This window comes from Periplaneta americana, chromosome 10 (assembly GCF_040183065.1).
Source record: "Periplaneta americana isolate PAMFEO1 chromosome 10, P.americana_PAMFEO1_priV1, whole genome shotgun sequence".
Taxonomy (NCBI): Eukaryota; Metazoa; Arthropoda; class Insecta; order Blattodea; family Blattidae; genus Periplaneta; species Periplaneta americana.
In genome coordinates, this window is record NC_091126.1 from 50,045,136 (window position 1) to 50,068,745 (window position 23,610).

The 23,610-nt window shown below is 36.4% G+C and overlaps 1 protein-coding gene across 2 annotated transcripts in view; it reads left to right on the plus strand.

Moving 5' to 3' along the window:
• The first annotated feature begins 6,760 nt into the window (after nt 1-6,760).
• The window catches only part of caly (ubiquitin carboxyl-terminal hydrolase calypso), an 81,288-nt gene continuing 64,438 nt past the window's right edge, over nt 6,761-23,610 (plus strand). The window contains exons 1-2 of one of the 2 annotated variants that reach the window (XM_069837403.1): nt 6,761-7,038; nt 17,351-17,565. In XM_069837403.1, the coding sequence (XP_069693504.1) occupies nt 6,981-7,038; nt 17,351-17,565 (273 nt within the window). In that variant the 5' untranslated portion in view covers nt 6,761-6,980. Of the gene's footprint in view, nt 7,039-17,350; nt 17,566-22,577; nt 22,717-23,610 lie in introns of those variants that run through there. The other variant, XM_069837404.1, reaches the window with a different exon arrangement.

Here is a 23,610-nt window from a genome sequence, read left to right on the forward strand (position 1 = left end):
CTGAACACGTAATGGCCATAAAGAGAAATTCGACTACCTCTACTGAATCAGTTCTTTATCGAACTTCCTGAGTGCTGAACTTGGAAACAAAGATGAAGGATTTGAAGTGAAGCTCTAACTATGAGTGAAGATAAAGTTCCTCATTAAGTGAACGCGATGGTGAAATAATGGGGAAAAATTAAATCCACTTAAAAATTTATTGTGACTCTATTTAGACTGATGTCAAAAAGCCAGTTAATTTATATTCACAAGATTATTTTCAAGCTTTCGAGCCAATGTGAACTAAAAATTTTGAAAACTTTGTTGCAAGGAAGCTTTTTAGTGACATCAGTATAAAATATATTCAAGAAATATAGTTTCAAAGTTATTGACCCCAATGGCACCAAATTTTGTCTAGGTGATAGTATTATAGGCACGTTTATGTAGTTTAAAATTCACAACTTTTGGATGAAAATTGTATAAGTTTTGAAACTCACATAAGTTAAGTGTTCCCTTAAGGATCCACGACTTGACTTTAATAATGCAACAAAGCATAAGGGATATAAATATGAAGATAAGGTCATTAGCAGTTCACTGTCACCTGACGAAACCCCTACAGGTCATGTATGCCACCAATATGGCCCCATGTATAAATCATGTGGAAAAGAACTAACTTCCTCACACATACCTCTCCACTATTCTGAATTTTATGGAGTCAGATGGAAATAACTTAGGAACTATTCTTTGGCTTCTGACGTAAAATCAAGAGGGCTAGAAAGAAGTCAAATCAATGTCAGTTAAGTCAATAGTAGTTGACTTAATATAATATGTCAACATATATGTTGAACTTGGAATCAGGCCACAAAGGGAAAATACTAGAGGAGAGGGATTTGATCCTGTGCTGTGGATTGAGCTTCGGTATAGCTCAGTGATTAGAGCACTTGGTACATAGAACCAAGGATCCGAGTTCGATCCCCGGAGCCGGAGCAAATTTTTCTCCTCAAATAACCATCTATACCTCGTCCTAAGGATCTTAATTGGTCGACATGAGGCATTTTGGAGTCTGTAAAAAAAACTTTTTGATATCGCAAACTTGAAATCAGTACAAAGCAAAAAAAAAAAAAAAAAAACTTATTCTCTCTATCTCTTCGAAACCTTAGTCCGATACTCACACACTGAATTAAACTGGTCTTTCTCTTTTATGTTACTTACAACATTTTCCCATTGTTGTCGTAATAAGAAATAATGGGCATGAATATTTCCTACTAGGCTGTAAGTTTTGACAATATACGACTTCAATCTATGTACTGCATGTGGAGTACTGGTAATAATTAATTGTAGGAAAAATCTCGTGTCATTGAAGTGGACACAACAAAGGTGTTGATATTCGATGTAATTCCAAACACTAAAATATGATACCAATTTGCATGTAATTGTAGCAGGTTATACCGGGCTGCTAGATATTCTCCTGGAATTTGTCAGTTTACTTTTCTAAGAATTTTTCACAAATAAATAGTTTATGGCAAAAATATTCTTAGGAGAATAATTTTCGTGATTGCGTCGAAAATAGCAGATCCAGATAGTCTCTAAACTTTAAATTATAAAATCTTACTATATAACATCTGTGTAGCAAATGTCAGTGATCAATCCACTTATTTTTGAATGATAGGGAATTTTCAAACTTTAAAACTTTTCAACATTCAGAAAAGGGAATACTGCTGTTTATGACCAGTCGTAAAAATTTCCTGCAAGCTGATTACAATGGGCAGCGAATCTTCTGTTCTTAAAACTGAAAGAAAGAACATATGTTACAGATGTCAGTGACTAATTAGCTGAGAAATATAAACAATTCTTTTTTTTTTCACTTAAATTGAAGACTAAGGCAGTCTTTATCCAGTTCTCGATACTGAACAGTCATAGTGAATACTGTCTCGTTGCAAGTTCATATTGCATTGTATAAGTGCTTGTTTTAAAATCCGAGTGTCGCGATTTTTTTAAGTAATAGGCATATAGACTTAAATATTAATATGAATAAAAGACAAGGGACTTTGCTTAATTTTGGTATTAAGAAATTTCGTACTGAAGGTGTTTGTGACGCAACAACTAGTGATGCATCCACTTCAAGTCCACGGAGCAATCTCCAGGATAAGTAAAAGGAGAAGAAAAGTGCCAGCACAAGAAGAAAAAGTCTGCGTTCACCCATAAGTACGTGGACAACTACTTAAAAGTTGGTTTCTTACAATGCTCTGACACTGAACAATTGCCATGACCTCAATGTTCCATTTGTGCTACTGTTGTGGAAAATGAAGCTATGAAGGAATTGCAACTTTTTCGACATTTCAACACAAAACATTCCAATATAGTCAACAAATTCATTGAATTCTTAATTTGTAATAGTAATGCACTTAAATAGAAAAGAAAATTATTTCAGTTTTACTCTAATTACTATAATAAATAGACGCAGACGATTTCAATTTACAGGATTCAGTCTCAGATATTACTGCAGTCCAATTGAAAACTACTAACCGAGCATGAGGATCCCCAGAGGCAAAACATGTGAATTGTGAACACTTTCATTGAAAAGAAAGAGACAGTTCTTTCCATGAAGGAAACTCTTCAACTTCTTGAATTATCATCAGGCAAAGGTCTGGAAAGTTCTTTTAAATCTATAAGTAATTCGAAATTCTGGACAAGAATGAAAATGAATATCCAAATTTACACGGAGTAGCAATCAGATTTCTTATTTATTCTTTCACCACATATCTTTGTGAAACTGCATTTTGTGTCACGACTATGCTTAGAACTAAACAAAGGAACTGTCTGCAACTTTCTGTCTCCATTAGGTTACAGTATCATTTGTCTCGTTTGTGAGACAAACCTGGAAAAAAATAGCCTACAAGGAGAAAGATATTATTTCCTTTTACCAATCATTTAATTCTTTCCATTTCCCTCAGTTACATAATTTTGCTGCAGGGATCATTTCATGTTTGGAAGGACATATATACATGTGAACAGTTTTATATGGTTCTCAATAAAACTAAACAGAGATCTCGTTTAACAGACAATCATCACATGCACCTACATAATGAGACTTGCTTAAAATATTAAACGTACCATTGACATAACTTTACTGTCGTAAATCAACAGCATCCTACTGAAGCAAGAAAAAAAAAAAACAAGATATTTGATAATGTCCTTCACTTATAATTAGAAAACACCTAATGACAAAAAATGGCAGTGACTAGTTAACAGCTGAGTTCATTTCTTTAATTTGTGCCATAAATTATTTTGTTTTAAGTAGTAGTAGTAGTTCATAAGAATTAACCTCTTAATTTTGAATGAGTTGTGATGATTATATAAAGGTCAGTTCATGTATCGTCGTCATTATCATCATTATCACCATCAATATCATCTATCATCATCATCATCATCATCATCATCATCATCATCATCACCATCGATCTTAATATAACATTTTATTGTTCAGAGGAAAATTAACTTGATTTATTTCTGCAACTACCAGTGTTGTACAAAGATCAAAATCTTGTTATTTTTTTTTATATTTTCTTTTTTTCAGAAGACAATATTACGAATTACATGAGATATAAATATTATTGTTTTTATTCCAAATATCGAACAGTTATTGGTAGTGGTAGCAAAATTTACATTATGTACAACCCTTCATTTCGTGCTGGATGTCCTCCTCTCCTACATCAGGCCAGGTACTCATAATTATTACATTACAGTGCTCACAACTTTCTGGACATGCACTATAGTCTCACAATGCTGATCTAACAGAATGAAGGTTTCGTGTGGTTAGCATAATCACCTTAGCCTTTACAGCTGGTTTTCATAACCGGATTTTGCTATCTATCATAGCTCCACATATTCATCTTGATACTGGTGTGCACTAGGTCCCATACACTGGCCGAAATTTTATGAGAAAATTTCTTGGCCGAAATTTTATGAGAAAATTTCTTGGCCGAAATTTTATGAGAAAATTTATTTCCCATGAGGACCCGTACCAGTGTGCATTCTGTAAAGTGAGTCCTAGGCAGGATGCCTCAAATCATGATACCATGGTGAGGGACATATGTATGTTTAGTCTTCATAAATAACATGTTATTTACGAGAATATAATACGGTATTGAGCAAAGACTTGAAAAAAAGATTAGCCCAGCACTCCTTGAGACATTTGCAGGTTGTCTTCAAAGAATAAAAGGGTTTCACATTCAGAATACTGGTATTATAACTTAGAAATATGTTTGTGGCCAGTTAGCTCAGTTGATAGAGCAACTGGCTACAGACTGCAAGGTCCTGGGTTCAAGCTCGGTGCAGGCGATATTTTTCTCGTTTCCAAGGTCCACTCAGCTTCCTTTCAAATTGAATACTAGATATTCCTGGGGGGGGGGGGGGAGGTAAAAGCGGTTGGAGCATAGTGCCAACCATACTACCTCATTCTAGTGTCGCCAAGCGTCTTCATGGCGTGCTTTACCATGGATGAATATATAAATAGGATGCGAAACTGCAGTTAAACCATCTACCTTCACCCATCCGAAGTAACAAGACCAGTGTCCAGTGTGGTAGGTGGTGAACTTTAGAATTAAGTGATGGGTAGAGCCTCAGAGTTCTCCACTTATCCGTTAGGGCCAGACAATTAGCTGAAAAGACAAAATGGAAGTCAGAAACTTGCAAAAAATTTGAGATAAGGGTTCTGCATCTGAATGTAACATGCTTTTATATATAGTGTACCGGTATGTTAAACAGTGACGTTTATAAGGACCTTGTTTAAATAGTGTTGTTGAACATATTGTAAAATAGTAGATAGTAATATAATAATTTCAATTATGTAACTAGTTTTTGTAGACTTTTCCAATGCACTGCACATTAAACACCCAAATAATAAAACATGGATTGAATACAATTTCAATGCCAGTCTGAAGTTGCGTTCGGGCGCGGGTTCGATCCCCACTGGGCTGATACCCCGGTTGGGTTTTTTTCCGAGGTTTTCCCCAACCATAAGGTGAATGCCAGGTAATCTATGGCGAATCTTCGGCCTCATCTCGCCAAATACCATCTCACTGTCACCAATCTCATCAACGCTAAATAACCTCGTAGTTGATACAGCGTCGTTGAATAACCAACTAAAAAAAATACAATTTCAAATAACACTTTGCTTTCTTTTCTGTTCCTTTTTGGTTGTATTTTAATAAGTTGTATTAGAAGGTAGTGTCTCATCTTCCTGTTGGCTCCAATATGAATTTTCAGTGGAAGATAGAAGAAATAAAAATTTTAATTATTTATTTTTTATTTATTGGTTTCAAACGGGCGGGGTGGGGGGAGGATGTTTTAAGCACGTAATAAATACTTTCCGCCACTTGGTGCACTGCTAGATGTGTAAAGTAATTATTTATTCCTTCTTGGTGTGCTTATGCATGGAGTAATCAGTTACCCGGGCAAAAACAGGTGGCAGCAAGATCAGTTTCTACATCAGCGCCTCTAGTGTTTGAAACGGGAAAGTCAATAACTTCGCATCCTATTGTATTCATCCATGGCCTGACTCAAATACGTTTTATAGTTTCCTTACCTTAAAAGAATGTACACTTACGATCAAAAATATCTGACCTACGATTTTATGACTGTGTAAGCGAACTTTCTACCCCACGGGATAAGTCAGAACCAAAGATAAAAGATAAATTGACAAACTTTGAAACAGTTTCGCTAGTTCTCAATAGGTGGCACCATTATTGGGGCTGTTAAAAAGTGTTGGGGAAAATGATTATGTAGATTAAGCATAAATTATTCTCATAATTGAGAATATGAGCGGGTTCCAACTAAACATAGTGTTGTTTTACAATTAGTAGAGGGGAATGAAATATTGAATTCTATACTGCGGATATATTTATGTACTATTGGCAACACTGACTATTATCTTCGCCAATCGCCATCTATCCATAGAAGTAATAACTAAAGAAGCCACGCTAGAAGCACAGTCCAGTATATACAGTAACGAAGCTCAATACGTAAGGAATATGCATCCATACATAGTTACTAAGCACTAGGATCGCTACTATCGCCTCATCACAGTCAATGCGAAATAGTACCCGCACAGTATGTTGTTCCTAGTACACTCAACAACTCAGGCTTCGTGTCCACAGATCACAAACAGACTTTTTTTTTTATGTTTAATATTGGTCGACCAGCAAACTTGCTATACAGACCACTGTTAAATGATGGAATATCACATGCAGAATATCATGCTGAGGTTGGCTCTAAAGGCTCCTCAAATTAATTTAAATTAATTAATTAAACATTTTTGTGCATTATGTGAACAAAAATATGATGATTTTCTTTGTTAAATTTATGAAGAGTCGTCAGTATCACTAAGAAGTATGTCTTGAGGGAGTTTCCTTTTAAGTCGAGATGACTGACAAGATCTTGCTCCAATGTTATATGTCACAGCTCCAGGAACACCAGGAAGTTTGTTGAAGAAAGATTTTGACATTGAATGGATGTACTGTTCTAGTGGAAGAATTCCCAATTCTTGATGCAGTTGTTGAACAAACAGACTGTATATACTATAGACTGAGCTAGAAGGTTACACGATCAGAAAATTCTGGGTCAGATATTTTTAAACGCCAGTGTATATTGAAACATGAACATGTTTTGCCCCACTTCGGAAAAAACCTTGCATGTTCCCATAGTTATGTACTTTTGCACAGTTTATTACATATATCAAAGATTACGAATTGAAAATTATGTCGTTAGATCGTTTGTCATTTGTTAAAAGAATCCTAGTGTCAGGTGTAGCATCTGGTGGGAGGTAGCTGAATTAGAGAAAGCAAAATGTTGCCAAGAAAGTGACGTTTGTGTGTTTGTGTAATGGAACGATTTGTCTTACTAATATTTATCAAATTGACATTGAGTACTCATAATTAATGCTGACGTATTTATTGGGAGACACGTGCCAAGCAAAATAATAGCGTATTAGGATATTCGGAATGCCAGTAGATATAAACAGATTGACAGAAGGATGGCTCGAACTGGAAAGTGATCCAGGTACGTCGTATATAATTTTATTTTAATTCGCTTGGAAATGTCAAGACTACTGAAGTAGAAATATAGGTTTTTGAACACAGTTGGGTTTTATATTAAAACCATTCTTGAGGTAAAATATATTTTGTAAGGTGAACTATACTTTTTCATTCCTTACGATAAAACTGACAAAAAAATTAACATTTTGTTTTCTGATCATAAATGTGTCTTTGGTCATGTTATAAAGACCCATATTAACTTGTGTAACTTGTGTGAATCATGTAGAAACTATAAAATAAATGTGTCAAGTATAGTCTAATCCAAAATATTAGGATAAGATATAGGCCTATTCGGTTCTATTTTGAGGTTAACTACGGGTAATGCAACTGCGTACTTTCACTGAAAAGCAAGAATTTAACTTTCAGTAAGGATGATGTAAATGTGAGATGTACGAAGAGAGAGCATTTTCAATTAAAACTGTGGCGTAATTACGCAGCACGTATAATCACAAAATAATGCTTTAAATAGCTAGTTTACGAAATAAAGCAGCATTGAATATTATGTCGAAAAACCCTGTTTTGACCCGTCTAGAAATACAGACACAGATTTCCTACTGAAACGTAAATATATGTCACTGTTCGCTTTAAAAAAATAAAAATAGCCTACATTGTTCTGTATTATTCGCAAGGTTAATATTAGCCTAGAATTTTTGGGAGCTATGCAACGCACAGAATATTAGGCTGTAGTAAAAAGTCGTTAAATATTAAGACATACAATAAGTATGTAAACAATTGTACCAAGTATTTCTTTTCTCATTATATGAGTATCTATAACAAGAAAGCTTCATTGCTATGCTGGAAAAAAATCGAGGCTCCAAAATTGATTACTACGGAACTACTGTGCAAGTTCGCAGCATACATGGTAGCAAGTGGAAAAGTATCATCATTGGGCATGCTGTCTATGTATAGCGATTTCTCCTAAATTAGTGGACAGATTTTGTTCATATTTATTGTCTATGAGTCAGTTAAATGATGCACATGCACATGAAATGTAGATTTAATCGATTTTACTAAGCTCTTATACTACCGGTAGTGACAAATTGCAATTGCAGTCTAATATAGACAGTCACGAAGCTTTATTATATAGTAACAAATATGCATCCAGTTGACGTGACACTAGCGCTCCAAGTGCCTAGCCAGCTATCCAGTCCAAGTAAATGATATTCGATAAAGAAACAAAATGTATTTCTTTACTATTTCGTTACCACGTTAAGGCACAAATGTATTTACATCCTTGGATTCTCATAGAGCCATACGCATCACATACGAAAAAAAAAAATTGAGTACCGACGCCAATTTCACACCGAAAATAAGGGTCGATCGTTGCTGGGAATGTGGTAGGTGACAGGTGCAGGTGCAGATAGACAGGATCGCTCGAGTGTGGTGGAAGGAGTAGACTGCAGAAAGGGAGAGCAAATATATCTCATTTTCGGGCATTTTCTTATTGCTCACAAAGAAAACGCGAGTTTTCGTAAGGTCGAATCAGTGACAGGTTAGTTTAGGCTTTTGGTATGCTTTGGAAGAAAGGACACATTCTTAGATAATTGTGACTATATGCAAGGCAGTGCAAAAGCCTAAACTAACCTATTTAACCTGTCACTGATTCGACCAAAGCTAGTTTTCGTAAGATGAAATTTGTGACAGGTTATGTAAGGTTCATTTCTGACCGTGAAACAAGCAGGTCCGGGTTCAAATCTTGGTTGGGACAAGTTACCTGATTGAGGTTTTTTTCCGGGGTTTTCCCCTCAACCTATTAAGAGCAAATGCTGGGTAACTTTCGGCGCAGGACCCCAGACTCAAGTCACTAGCATTATCACCTTCATCTCACTCAGACACCTAGATAACCATAACATTTGGTAAAGCGTCGTCAAATAAAAAAATATATAAGTTATAATACATCGGTGCACAGTGGTGCTGTGGAACATTTACAGTTCCCCAAAAAAAGAATGAGACGACTCTTGGTCGTCGAAAGTTAAGTTCTACAGCACTGTTCACGCGATATTGACGTAGCCAGAAAGATATCTGGTCATGCATGCATAGACCTGTTTTCATCCCACTCACAGTGCAAAATGTTATCAGTTGTCTGTCTATTTCTGGTGTAAGTCTCTTTTTACGTCCTTGATCGTTAACCTTTTATGAAAGTTTGAAATATACTGTATAACAAAAAAGTCATTCGCCAAAGAGGCAGAACAATATTAATTTTGAAATGACAAATGTAGACCCACTGAACATTGTATGGACCACGACAAAGACAACAACGACCACGACAAGGTCAAAGATCAGGATCACGATAAGATATTACAAGAAACACGACAAACACCAGGATATGAATTATGATAAATACCACGACATGGACCACGATAAGGATTACAAGGACCAGAACCACTGACAGAACTATTAGAAATAGAACAAGGACCACGATAAGGACAAATATCAGGACCACGATAATACTACGACAAGAAACACGACAAACACCATGACAAGTATTACAATCAATACCACGACATGGACCACGACAAGGGTCAGGACCACGGAGAGGACTAATAGAAAGACAACAAGGACAATGATAAGGACCACGACAAAGATATCAACGACCTTCATAAGGACCACGAAAAGGACAAATATATGAATTGCAAGGACCACAATAAGGATCAGGACATGAACCATGGTAAGGAAAATGATAAGGATCACAATATGGACCACGACAAGAAGTACGATAAGGAATACGACAGAGACCACAGTAAGGATCACGACATGAAATACGACAACCTTCAAAATAATAATCACAATAAGGACCTCAATATGATCCACGATAAGGATCACGTCAAGGACCGCAATAAGGTTCACGACAAGGACGACAATAAGTACCACAACATGGATCACGACAAGGATCAGGATCACGGCGTGAACTGACAAGCACCAAGACAAGGATCACATTAAGGACTCCAACATAGGTCACAATGATCACAGATATGGACCACGATTAACACCATGACAAAGACCACAATAAGGATCACTACATGAACGACAAACAAAACAAGGATCATGGTAGGAACCACGACATGGACCATGATAAGGACTTCAAAATTTAACCATGAGACTAAAAAGCTGGATAAATGTCTGTCTCTCCACATTGTCTCGGTGGCTGATATGGTTAATATTTAAATGTAGTTATTTAAAATCAATTTGTTAATGTCTCTTGTTAAAGCATTTTACATTTTTTCAATTTCATTGTAATTGTTAGTTTTTAATATATATGCATTTACACTATATATATATATATATATATATATATATATATATATATATATATATATATATATATATATATTGTGATTACATTCATTAGATTAATGTTTATAATATTACAATTTATAATTTTGTATTCTCTGTAATCATTAACACTTAATCTCAGGACTCTGTAAAGCTCTAGTTCAACGTTATTCAGTAAAAAAAAAGTTGTTGGCATAGATTAGGAATCGAACCGGCTTCCTTCTACATGATATGCACAAGACCTGGCGTCTGAGCTATTGAGACAACACGGAAATTTTCATTTCTGCGCAGATTGTCGATCTAGTCATGAAGATGCAAATGTCGATTTAACTGCATGATTTATGTACATATTTATCTGTTATTTACGTCATATTATCATATTTTTTTTTGCAGTTTTTGAAGTGCATTTCGGAACTATGCAGCAACAAACCAAATAGCCTGAATTAAGTAACTCAAATATTCGTTATCTTGTGTATCAGTGCTCTGGTCTCTGATCATGTGCAGTGCCTTACATCTGAGACTTAGAAATATTAGATTGTCTCATTCTTTTCTTGGGAAACTGTACATACGACTAGTATGTAATGTAGCCGTAGACCATCTTGTTCGGCTAGAGACCGCCATTAGAGATGCTTTCCTCAAGAAGGAACGTCTTGTGGCGGTCTTCTTTGATCTAGAAAAGGCTTACGATACCACATGGCGGTATGGTATTCTGCAAACTCTGCATGACTGGGGACTTCGTGGTAGTCTACCAACGTTTATTGCGAAGTTCATGGCAGAGCGGTATTTCCGAGTTCGAGTAGGCACCACACTTTCTAACGAACACCTCCAAGAAAACGGCGTTCCGCAGGGTTCTGTATTAAGCGTTCTCCTTTTCTGCATTGCAATCAATGGAATTGCCCACTGTGTGGGTAACCGAGTATCTTCTCTGTTGTACGTTGATGACTTCAGTTTATATTACAGTTCCCGATATCTTCCGTCCATTGGTCGACATTTACAGCTGGTCATCAACGTACTATCAGAATGGGCTGTTCGCAATGGCTTTAAATTCTCCACTCAGAAGACGCAGTGTGTCCACTTTTACAACCAACGTGGACTACATCCACATCCCAAACTGCGTCTTAATGGAATGGAATTGCAATATACAGACACTGCGAGATTCTTGGGCCTTATCTTTGATTATAAGTTAACGTGGGAGGCGCATATACGTGATTTGAGAAGGCGTTGCGAGAAATCCTTAAACATCTTACGCCTTTTGTTAGGGGTCCGATGGGGTGCAGACCGTACAGTGCTTTTACGCCTTTACCGAGCTCTTATTCGATCAAAGCTGGATTATGGGTGTTTTATTTATGGCTCAGCAAATAAATCTAAATTACGTCTTTTAGATACTATACATCACCATGGGATACGACTCGCTACAGGGGCTTTCCGAACCAGTCAGATAGCGAGCCTGTATTGTGAAGCAGGAGAACCATCACTGTATCGGCGACGTAATATTTTGTTGTGCTCATATGCTGTTAAGCTCCGCTCGCAGCCTGAGCACAATTCTTACGACTCTTTCCATCATTCGTCTCTTTACGGCCGATACAGTGAAAATCCACGGAGACCTCGTCCAGCAGGTGTGCGGTTTCGTGAACTGCTCTCTGAGCTGGATATACATCTACCATCAGTTCGCACACTGGAGTATACCACCACTGCACCGTGGATTATGCGACGTCCCATGTTTGATATAAGTCTGAGCCGCTGTTTTAAGAATTTTACACCAGCTTTTGTTTATAGACTTCGTTTTAGTGAACTTTTATCCCGATATCCAAATTATTCATTAGTTTTTACTGAAGGATCCCGGATAAATGATTGTGTTGGTTGTTCCTTCGTTACAAATGGAGAGATATTTAAATACAGACTAAGCCAATATACTAGTGTTTTTACTGCTGAACTCTACGCTTTTTACAGAGTTTTATTGTTTTTAATTAGGCAACCTCGGGGGAGATTTCTTATCTGTTCTGACTCTTTAAGTGCCATCCAGTCCTTGCAGTCTTTTAATTGTGATGATCCGCTTGTCCTAAGAACTCAGCAGCTGTTCCATACTCTCCTTTGCTCTGATTATGAGATTGGAGTAGTGTGGATTCCTGGCCATGTAGGGATTCCAGGAAATGAGGCCGCGGATGCTGCAGCCAGGGCTGGCGCACTGAATGGCTCTCTGGTATATTGGCGCGAGAGGTGGCAGGACATTCGAAACTACGTGAAATATAAAATTTGGTGGCAATGGGAAGGAAAATGGTCTGCACAAGAGGGAAACAAATTACGAAATATAAAGAATACTGTTCGAGTTTGGGATTCGTCTACAAGAGCGTCGCTACACGAGGAGGTTTTATAATAATAATAATAATTATAATAATAATGATTTATTTTAGCTGGCAGAGTTAAGGCCGTAAGGCCTTCTCTTCCACACAACCAGCAAAAAGTGTATATACATATGCATGAACTTACAAAGAATTCAACAATTTGATTTAGATGAGAGTTACATGTATACAAGAGTTATTTACGAATTAAACAACAAAATACTAGGAACTATTAATTAAACACTGAAATAAACTGTGTAGCAGAATTAAACTAAAATACATAGAATGTTAATATATTTCAAATTATATTAGATAATAGAAAGAGATTATTATGAGACAATTTTGAAAATGCAGCACAATCAAGATGATGTCTAAAGAAAAAAAGCAACAGTGTAGTCTGTAATATTTTAAATCAGTATGATTGGAGTGAAATGCTAATAAGGTTATCTTTTAAGCTGTTCTTAAAGGTGTTTGTTGTCTTGCAGCCCCTAATATTTTGTGACAAGGAATTCCATTGACGCGAGGTGGATATTGTAAAAGATGAGGAATAACAAGATGTTCTATGAAGAGGTATATTTAGCGTGCCACAGATAAGTGATCTGGTATTTACGTCGTGGTTAGAGTATAGATAAGAGAAACGAGACGAAAGGTAATTTGGTGTTGAGGTGTGCAGAATTCGAAAGAGTAAAGACAAAGAGTGTAAAGTTCTGCGTTCTTTAAGTCGGAGCCACGAGAGACTTGCGAAGGACGGTGATATGTGATCATATTGTCGGATGTTGCACACGTATCTGATGCACATATTCTGAGCTCGCTGTAACTTGACTGACAGTTCAGAACTTAGATCACTTAACAAAACGTCACAATAATCGAAGTGCGGCATTACTAGGGTTTGTACTAGGGTAAGTTTTAGTTGCTGGGGCAAGAAGTTTCTCAAGCGACTCAAAGAGTGAAAGGAGGAACAGATTTTTTTTATCGTTTCTTTAACTTGAAAATTCCAACTTAGATTATTATCAAAAAAGAAGCCAAGATTTTTTACGACAGATGAATAAGGGATTAGCGTGTTGTTAAGGGTAACAACCGAAAGATTACTGTTATTAAGGGAGTTAACTAAACGCTTATGTCCAATAATTATGGCTTGAGTCTTACTTGGATTAAGTGCGAGTCCGAAATTGGCCGCCCAAGTGGAGACAGTGGCTAGGTCACAATTTAACTTGTCAATCGATTCATTGATCGTATTGGGTCTGGAATGTATGTAAAGTTGTAGGTAGTCGGCATAGAGGTGATATCGGCAATACTGTAAGTTCTTTGATACGTCATTAATGTAGATAGAGAAAAGTAGTGGTCCTAATACGGAGCCCTGCAGCACTCCCGCCTTTGTGTATCGCCATTGGGAGAATTGATTATCAAGTGAAACACACTGTTGGCGGTCCCGTAGGTAGGAGTCCATCCAGCTCAAGGTATTGTCTGACAGGTGCAAAGCCTTCATCTTTGCAAGAAGCAAGTCGATATCAACAGAACCAAAGGCATTGCTGAAATCGAGAAGAGTTAGTGCCGTTACTTCACCCCTATCCATAGCTTCACGGATGTCCTCGGTCACTTTAAGTAGGGCTGTAGTAGTGCTGTGTCCATGCCTAAAACCCGATTGATAGTCATCGAGGAGTTTGTGTTCGTCGAGATAGTTCGTAAGTTGTCCGTGTACAATATGTTCTAATGCTTTTGAAAGAGTGGGAAGAATTGATATCAGTCTGTATTGGTTTACTGTAGAAGGTGTGTTAGATTTAGGTAAAGGTTTCACTAATGCCATTTTCCAGAGTGAGGGGTAGGACCCAGTCATAATAGATGCATTGAATATATGGGTGACGGTCGGCAGAATCACATCTATTATTTTATACAGGAGAGTGATATTTATATTGTCTACACCTTGGGCTTTAGATTTCATACATCGCAGCGTCTTCATTACGTCAGTAGGGTTAATGTATTTAAAGAAGAATTTATCCCATACAAGTTGGGGGTAAGATCTGAGAAATTCAAGAGTCTCTTTTTTATGTAATGGTTCAGGTGGAGCAGTGACGAAATGTTCATTTAGACTATTGAGTGACAAGTTGATGTTATCTACCCGAGGCTTTGCTTTTGTTAGACCCAGGTTATTAAGGTTACGCCACAATTCTTTCGCACTGACCGAAGGTATAATAAGGGAATGTGCATGGCGTAATTTAGCATTTCTTACTGCTTGATTACATTTATTTCTTAAAACTTTGTAAGTATTAAAATCTAATTCGTCCTTGCTCCGTCTGTATTTACGATAAGCAGTGTCTCTGTCTGTCATGAGTAATTTTATGGCATCGCACATCCAAGGCGCAGGGCGTCTACCAACTCGTCTGGTTTTCAAGGGTGCGTGTTTATCGTATAACTGAATTACTAGGTCGTTAAATTTTTCGATTTTGTCGTCAATGTCTGGTAAATTCCACACTTCAGTCCAAGGCAGGCTAAGTGCATCGTTGATTAATTCATCATGCTCAATATGCTTCAAGTCACGGTATGATGTGATGTGAGGTTTATATTTTGGACAATACAAGGAATATTCTAGAAAGATTATGTCGTGTGCTGAGATACCCGGCGCTGGTAGTTGTCCATTCGTTAATGCTAGCTGAGGATTAGTCGTGGCAATAATGTCACTCACCCGGTTGAGGATTGGCCATTGTCATCTGACACACGGCCATCTCCTACGTGGCGAACCTCAGCCGGAGTGCGATATGTGCCATGTTCCACTTACGGTGGAACACTTTTTATTGCGTTGCAGGAAATATGACCATGCACGGAGGCAATATGGAATTCGGGCGACATTACGTGACGCTCTTGGAAATGATTTTAATTGTACAAATGCAGTTCTGAGATTTTTATCGAATACAGGATTGGATAAGGTGATTTAGTTTTTTATTGATCCGTTTTACTTATCCTCCGGACCCTTTACATCCGGAGGTTACATTTGTTGTTTTATATTTGATTTTACATTGTTGATATTTCGGACTCTGTACATCCGAATATTTTATAAAATTTTATAGTTTGAAAATGTGATTCACAAGTTATCTCTGGTGGCCTTAGTTTTATTGTTTTATTTGTTCGTGTTGAATACCACCTAGTGTGGTAGAACTGCTCACTTTTATGATTCTGTAGAAATCACCTTATGTCTACTGCATTTGTGTGCCTCATTTTATCGTGACAACACTTTTTAGTTCTTTTAGCACTCTGATTATTATATTATTTATGTACTTGTTATATTAAGAATTTTAGATAAGGGCGCAAATAGCCATAGTAGCTGACGCGCCCTTCTTAAACCCTACTACTACTACTACTACTACTACTACTACTACTACTATGTAATGTAAAAGTGGTATTTTGGACTCCAAATAACCACATGCGATACTTCCCTGTATGCCATGTGGTGCAATATGATGTCATAATGTGCTGAGATGTGAGTTCGTAGAAAAGAAATGTTTTGTAATACCAAACTGAATTCGTAGGTCAGGTTTGTTTGAAGAAAGAAATTTAACACATTTTAAAATTATTTGTAAATTGATCATGAAATCGAAGTGGATATTAATGATAAATAAAACTGAACCTATTCTTCCTCTTCTGTCCAGCTCAAGTTCACAGTGGTGTTTAATTTATCCAAAAATTGGTAAATAAAAAGCTATAGCCCAGCAACAAACACTTCAAAGTCCACAGAAACCAAGTGCTCCTACTGGTCATACTGGAGTGCAGATTTGAGTCATTTGTCATGAAACTTTTGAAGAGTAAAATTCTACTCCTGTGAAGTACGGTTTACTCTAGATAGTGTAATATAGCATTGTTGTATTCGTACTACGTAAGAGTATTTCAGGTCAATGTTAAAGTGTAAAATGGCCTCTCATTATCAATTAGTGGGCGTGAAGGTATTACATCATGCACTAAACAGGAATGGAAGTGCTATGTTTAGTCTGTTGTCACTCTATATGATCATTTCGGCCGTGCTAAATTTCAAAATACTGTCATGAAGAACAATAATTCCATTGTAATGAAATATGAAACTTTAAAACCTTTGTATTTTTGTAAATAAAAAATCTTTAACATTCTCTGCTGTCTCATAAAATTTACAATACAGTCATGTTTGAACAGAATTTAGTTTAATTTGAAAAGATGGCAGGAAAAATTTGATTCCAAGGATCACAATCGTCTATTTTAAGAATGTTAAAGAAACTGGGGTTTACGTATAGAAGATGTAATGATGGAAAAAGATTTTTAATGAAAAAACAGCGGTAAGGACAGCTTTCTTTGGAAAAATGAATAACATCCGACCATCTGGTGACACAAGGTCCATATTTTGTTTGGATTTCCATGGATCAAAAAAATCATTCGTTGAAATATTAATGCTAGACTCAAAATCATCAGGTGGAATGAGGATACCTGTTGAAAAAGGAGGGAGACTTATTTGCATGTCCTGCTGTATCAGACAGGACTTGTTTTGGGCTAGTGAGGGTTTCCTGGTCAACTCTGACATAACAATCCTTGTTCCTTTATCAGGCTCTTCATTTTTTTGTCTTGATTTTTTCATAAGTAGGTTACTATGCTGGAAACATGTATATCTTTTAGATTCACAGAATTTGAAGAACTGTATATGTTTTGCAGGATTGTTTACATTGTTGCTAGAAGATTTTGGTGTAAAAGGAGTTCAAGTGGAAGAGATATATGATCTGCAAAAGTCCCTCGAAGGGCCAGTTTATGGATTTATTTTTCTTTTCCGTTGGATTGAAGAAAGGCGCTCCAGAAGAAAAATTGTTGACCAGAGTGAAAGCTTCGTCAAGGATGAAGAAGTTGTTAACAACATATTCTTTGCCCAACAGGTAATCCTATTATTATTATTATTATTATTATTATTATTATTATTATTGTTATTATTATTATTATTATTATTATTATTATTATTATTATTATTATTATTATTATTTCTAAGTTATTTCATAAGCTTATACAATCTTGGAAGAATGTATAGCACTTTTAGGAAAATTGTTACCTCTGCTAGCTTCTCTTCTATGTACTTCTGTTGTACAGTTTTTTTTTAGCTCAACTGTAGCAAAGTATCAGTCAGTCTTTATAGTTAACTTCCTAGCACAGAGCTGATTACGAGTTGAATAGGTGTCACATTTTCCAGTGAATATCTTCAAGAAAATAGCGTTCTATGTGTCTGTGTGTATATATATATATATATATATATATATATATATATATATATATATATATATAGTAGCGGCATCATAAATTGCACCACTCTCCAAAATTTGCTTATCTTGTACATTATAGCAATGAAACTCGATATAATTACCAGTTTCATTTGTATTTAATATGCACACTGTTTGACTGTATCATATTGTGTAATACAGAGTGATTCATATAAAACTCATGATTTTCTTTATTCATTAATTTGAACAGGAATACATCGAAATATTTCATTTACCTTTAAAATCACGCGGGAGTTCTTGGAATTTCATTCATGTCATGCAGGAGCTTTAGGAGTTTATCACGAGATGGCACAGCAAAGCTGTTTCGCAACATGTGAGTTCTTGGAGTTGCAACTTGCAGCTTGTTTATTGTCGTTTCACACGCCATTCTTTATCATTGTCATTTAAGATGCAGTACACACTACTACAACAACAACGGTTATTCCTTGTCAAAAACTACTTGATAACAAACTCGGTCATAGCAACGCAAAGGGCATACCAGAGGGAATTTGGTGTTTGTGATCATCCAGACAGGAACACAATACTGGTGTTGGTGCTCAAGTTGTAAACAACTGAACATCTTGTGAGTGAAACCAGCAAGCATTGTTTGTCTACACTTCTGGCAGTTGCTGTGGACATTCCGGAATGACTGCAGCAGTCACCCTGTAAGTCTTTAAGGCGTCTGTCGCAGGAGATCTGGTACTCATACTCGATGTGTCAGAGAGCTGCAAAGAAGGTTATCTTAAAACCGTATAGGTTGACATCTGTTCATGAGCTGCTTGAGCCAGATATGGCTAAAAAGAGTGGAATATTGTCGTTGATTCCAAGTGACCATTGTTTAAAATCCTGGCATACTGTCCATTACATGGTTCACAGATGAGGCATGATTTCACTTATGCTGCTGCTACGTAAACTCACAGAACACACACATTTGGGCTGCACAGTATCCACATGACATTCATGAAATGCCTATGGACCCATTGAAAGTCGGAGTTTGGTGAGTACTATTAGCAGAGAGAATAGTGAGTCCAATTTCTTTCAACAGAACAGTGAATACTGCACAGTACCAATGCATTGTCATGAAATTCGTTGAGTAACTGGATGATATTGAGCTGCGTCAAGAGTACTTTCAACAGGATGGTGCCGCTTATACATCACGTGAGTCCATGGCATTGATCCAAAGTTTCTTTGACGACCGCATCATCTCCAGGAACTTGTGACCACCAAGATCACCATACTTGACCTCACCAGACTTTTCCTGTGGGGTTATTTGAAGGGAAGGGTATACGCTACACACCCTTGGATTTTGAATGATCTGAAGGAGAACCTCACACGTGAAATCAACAGTATTGACAACTCTATGCTCCAGGGAATGGCCAGAAACATGGTACAACATGTTCAGCTGTGCCTTGAAGCAGATGGAGGGTATTTTCAACACTTAATGTAAGGGTAAAGTAATCTCCTAGAGATTCTGTACATTTAAGACGCAATATGTTACTAGCATCCTTCTTGTTGAAATAAACACATAATTAAAAATCATGTGTTTTATATGAATCACTCTGTACTATTGCATCATCTTATGACAACACCAATTTATCTATAAGAGGAGCGGTTATCAGTCAGAGCAGTCAGCGTGCTTTGTTTGTGAAGGCTGAGACCATGGCATAGTACAGGCAGTTAACACCTCGGAAGAAAAGTGTTATTGTTGCTTTAGACAGAAGGGACTAACTAGTCGAGAAATTGCAAGAAAAGTGGGCTGTAATTGTTCTTCTATATTGCGAATTCTTACAAGGAATCTTCAAACAGGAGATGTTGCAAAAAAACGTATAACAGGACTAAAACATGTCAGTACTCCTGCTCAAGACGGAATTTTAAAGCGTTTATGTCTTGAGTGATAGTCGAGCAGGATCTAATGATTTAAAACTTGCGTGGGAAGAGCACGGAGGTGTCAGTGCTAGTGCCAGAACAGTGCGAAAGTGGCTTTTTGACTTGGGCCTTAAGGCCTACAGACCTCGTAAGAAGCCATTGTTAACTACTTACATGAAGGAAAAACTATTGTCGTGAGCAAAAGAGCATTTCAATTGGACAATACAGCAGTGGGAAACTCTTAAAGGCAAGGCACATATTATGCACTATTAAAATGACCGATATCCATGTCCGTTACCATCTTACAGCAGCTTAAAAATTTCAGTCCATGGAACAAGGTCCGATGTCCGGGACTTCGAACATTATTGTATTGGCTGAGCTACAAGTATGATTCGGAGAGTGTCTCATAGAGGTGCTGCATGTTACGTTTTAAAATTTGGTTATCGTTGTGGCAGACCGGCAACAGATGTGTGTGGTGTGTGTACAGAATTGGATGTTAAAATTGGTAAGGAACAAAAGGAATCTCTTAAAAGAGTATTGGAGTCAGAAAGAGATATTCATAAAAGCAAGGCCTGGTTTTTTACAAAAAGAATTGAAAAAAGCTACAGGATGAATATGTTGAAACTTTGTTTTGATTACAAGCAAAATATGTCATTTTCGCTACTCCCTGTGCAAGAAATATATTACATGACGCAATACTGGTTACATTGCTTTGCAATCACTAGTGGTAAGACTGGAAAATCGATCATGTACATGTGGCCAGAACATGAAGGTCAGAAGGGTGCGAACTCTGTTTTGTCTTGCATTGATCATTATTCATTATGTTACCAATTTTCTCTCACCTGGAGTCAAGAGGCTTTCCTTATTTTGTGATGGGTGTCCAAAACAGAACCAGAACAATCCCATGGCACGATATTGGTACACACAAGTTTTTGTTGAAAGATTTGAAGAAGTTGTGCAGTGTTTTCCTGTATGAGGACACAGCTATCTTCCTTGTGACAGGCACTTCATTGTCACACAGAGGAAACAGCAGAAGATCCCAAGTGAATGGATTGGACTTGTTAAACGTCACTTCCAAGTTGTTGAAATGACACACACTGATTTCAAAGACTTTGATGGGTATTTGACACAGTTTTTCAAGAAAAGCGCATCTCAAAATGGTGACGTGTTTCAGGTATCAAAATACAAGATTTTCCAACACCATCATTTGCACAAACACCAGATAGAGGTCAGTAAATTAATGAGCGGAATGGTCATGAGCAGTTTCCATCTTAAGAATAACGTAACTCCCAACCTCAATGTAACACAGCTGTATCACGGGCAGTTACCCTTAAAAGTACAAAGGTATGTGATGTATCTAAACTTCCGAAATCTCTATCAGAGAATGCACAGCAGTACTTGCAGAGTATTAAGGATGAGGAAGGTAGCAGAACTCAGAATGATGGCAGTGACTAAGGACAGAAGGCAGTTCCTCATTACATTGAAATAGTTTTTTATTATAAGAATTATTAATCATATTGCTGTCATATCCTGTTTTTTTCTAGACAATTAGCTTAAGTGATGTGTATTCTGAAAATACAACTTATTCAATAAATAAAATTCACTATTTCAGATTATGTTGTTGTTTTCTAATGCCAGGCGTTTGACAATAAAGTCATTTGACCTCTTGCACTCCAATATTTTTCAAAGATATTATCATGGTCAGCCACTGAAGCACAGATTTTGAGGTGTTCTGCCATTTTATTTCAGATTATTGTGCTTGTCTTTTACACTTGCATAGTAAAACAATGTAATAAGGACCGAAGTCCACCACTTATCATCTATTTTTTACCCATACTATTAAACTCACACGTGAGTGTTCATTGTCAGTCAGAGTGGTGCACTATGACCTACAACTGTGCAATTTTTTTTGTTAGTGTTGGTCTAATGATTTAGGAGATGTGATGTTTTTTTCGTCTCCTGAAAAATGTACTTCTCTGGACTTCGGTCCTTATCCCACTGACTGATTCAATTAATCTGTTTACTATGTATTGTATATTTTTGTATACTTAACTGATGAATTGTAGAGGAAGTGTTACAAATATGAAATAGTGTGATATACGACCTGAGACATGTATTCTAGCGTAAACCTTCCAAATTACTACGCACTGATACTCTCTTTTGCTGGAATGTGTTAGTTTGCAGTTAGAACTGTTGAAATGTTGATCATTACTGCATTTTCAGGAAAGTGAACATTTTGGCGGTAAGTTCTTTTTTTGAATATACATTGTTATTCCTCAATGTTAGAAATATTAATTATATATATATATATATATATATATATATATATATATATATATATATTTACGTATATATACGTGTGTGTGTATATATATATATATATATATATATATATATATATATATATATATATTCTTAATGAAAAATAATCTACGTTTGTAGAAATGTATGTTTAATTGATTTCGTTTTTAAATTATGATGTGCTTTGACGTTATGACTTAAACATCAGTGTGTGACAAATATGAAATACTAGTATTATTAGTACAGTCTAATATATACAGTCACGAAGCTCAATATGTAGGAAATATCCATCCATAGATAGTTGCTAACCACTAGGATCGCTACTATCGCCTCATCACAGACAATGTGAAATAGTACCGGCACAGTCTATTGTTCCTAGTACCCTCACAACTCGAGCTTCGTGACTGTATATACTAGTCTGTGTTATTAGTATTCCATCTTTACACTCTGGTTTTCTGTTTCGTTACTAGTGTTGGTACCTGTAGGAGAAGGGAAAACCTCACCTTTCAACAAACTTAGAAAACAGTGGAATGAAAAGGCAATGCAAGAACCCATAAAACAAGTTCGAGCAAAGACGTGAGAGAGGGTTCATCTGGATTCAGTATTACGGTTGGAAAAACACCTTCTAATGAAGACGCTAAATGCTTTTCTGTGCTTTTCTTATTAGAGGCCATTTTGACTTTGCAGTTTTGTTTATCTTGTAACTTGTTAATAATATTCAATATTTGTAACTCCATTTTTTATGACGGAAATATGTTCGATTTTGAGGAAATTATTTTTTTCAAGTATTTTATAACATATTGCGAACTTCTAAGCCCAGTGTACCATTCACAGGTACATTCAGCAATAAACAGAGCGATACTTTATGTTCAGTATTCAAAACATGTAGGTTCCAAAACGAAAAAACAAAATGATATTCCATATTTGTAATACTTCCTCTATATGCTGTAAATTGAATAGTAGTCGGTATAGTTCAACTGAATTGTTTATAGTTGTAAATTGAATTACTCTACTTGTTACGAATTGCACAATTTTGTATAGCTGAAATAAAATGTGCTTGTAAATTGAATTAATCTGCTTGCTATGTATTGTATATTTTTGTATAGCTCAACTGATGAATTGTATATGCTGTAATTTGAATAGTAATCTATATAGCTCAAATGGTGAATTGTTTATGCTTGTAAATTGAAGTAATTTACATGATATGTATTATCTGTTTTTATATATCTCAACTGATTGAATTGTTAATGCTTTTAAATTGGATTATTTACCTGCTATGTATCATATTTTTATAGCTCAGCTGATGAATAATTGTTCAGGTCTGTAAATTGAAACGTCTGCTTGCTATGTACTAAACATTTTTTGTAGTCACTAGCCTGCTGTTCCAAAGCTGTGCTTGGGCTGGGGTTAGATCCCCTTTTGGGCTGATTTCCTGGTTGGGTTTTTTTTTCGATGTTTTCCCCAACCATAAGCAAATGCCAGGTAATCTATGATGAATCCTCA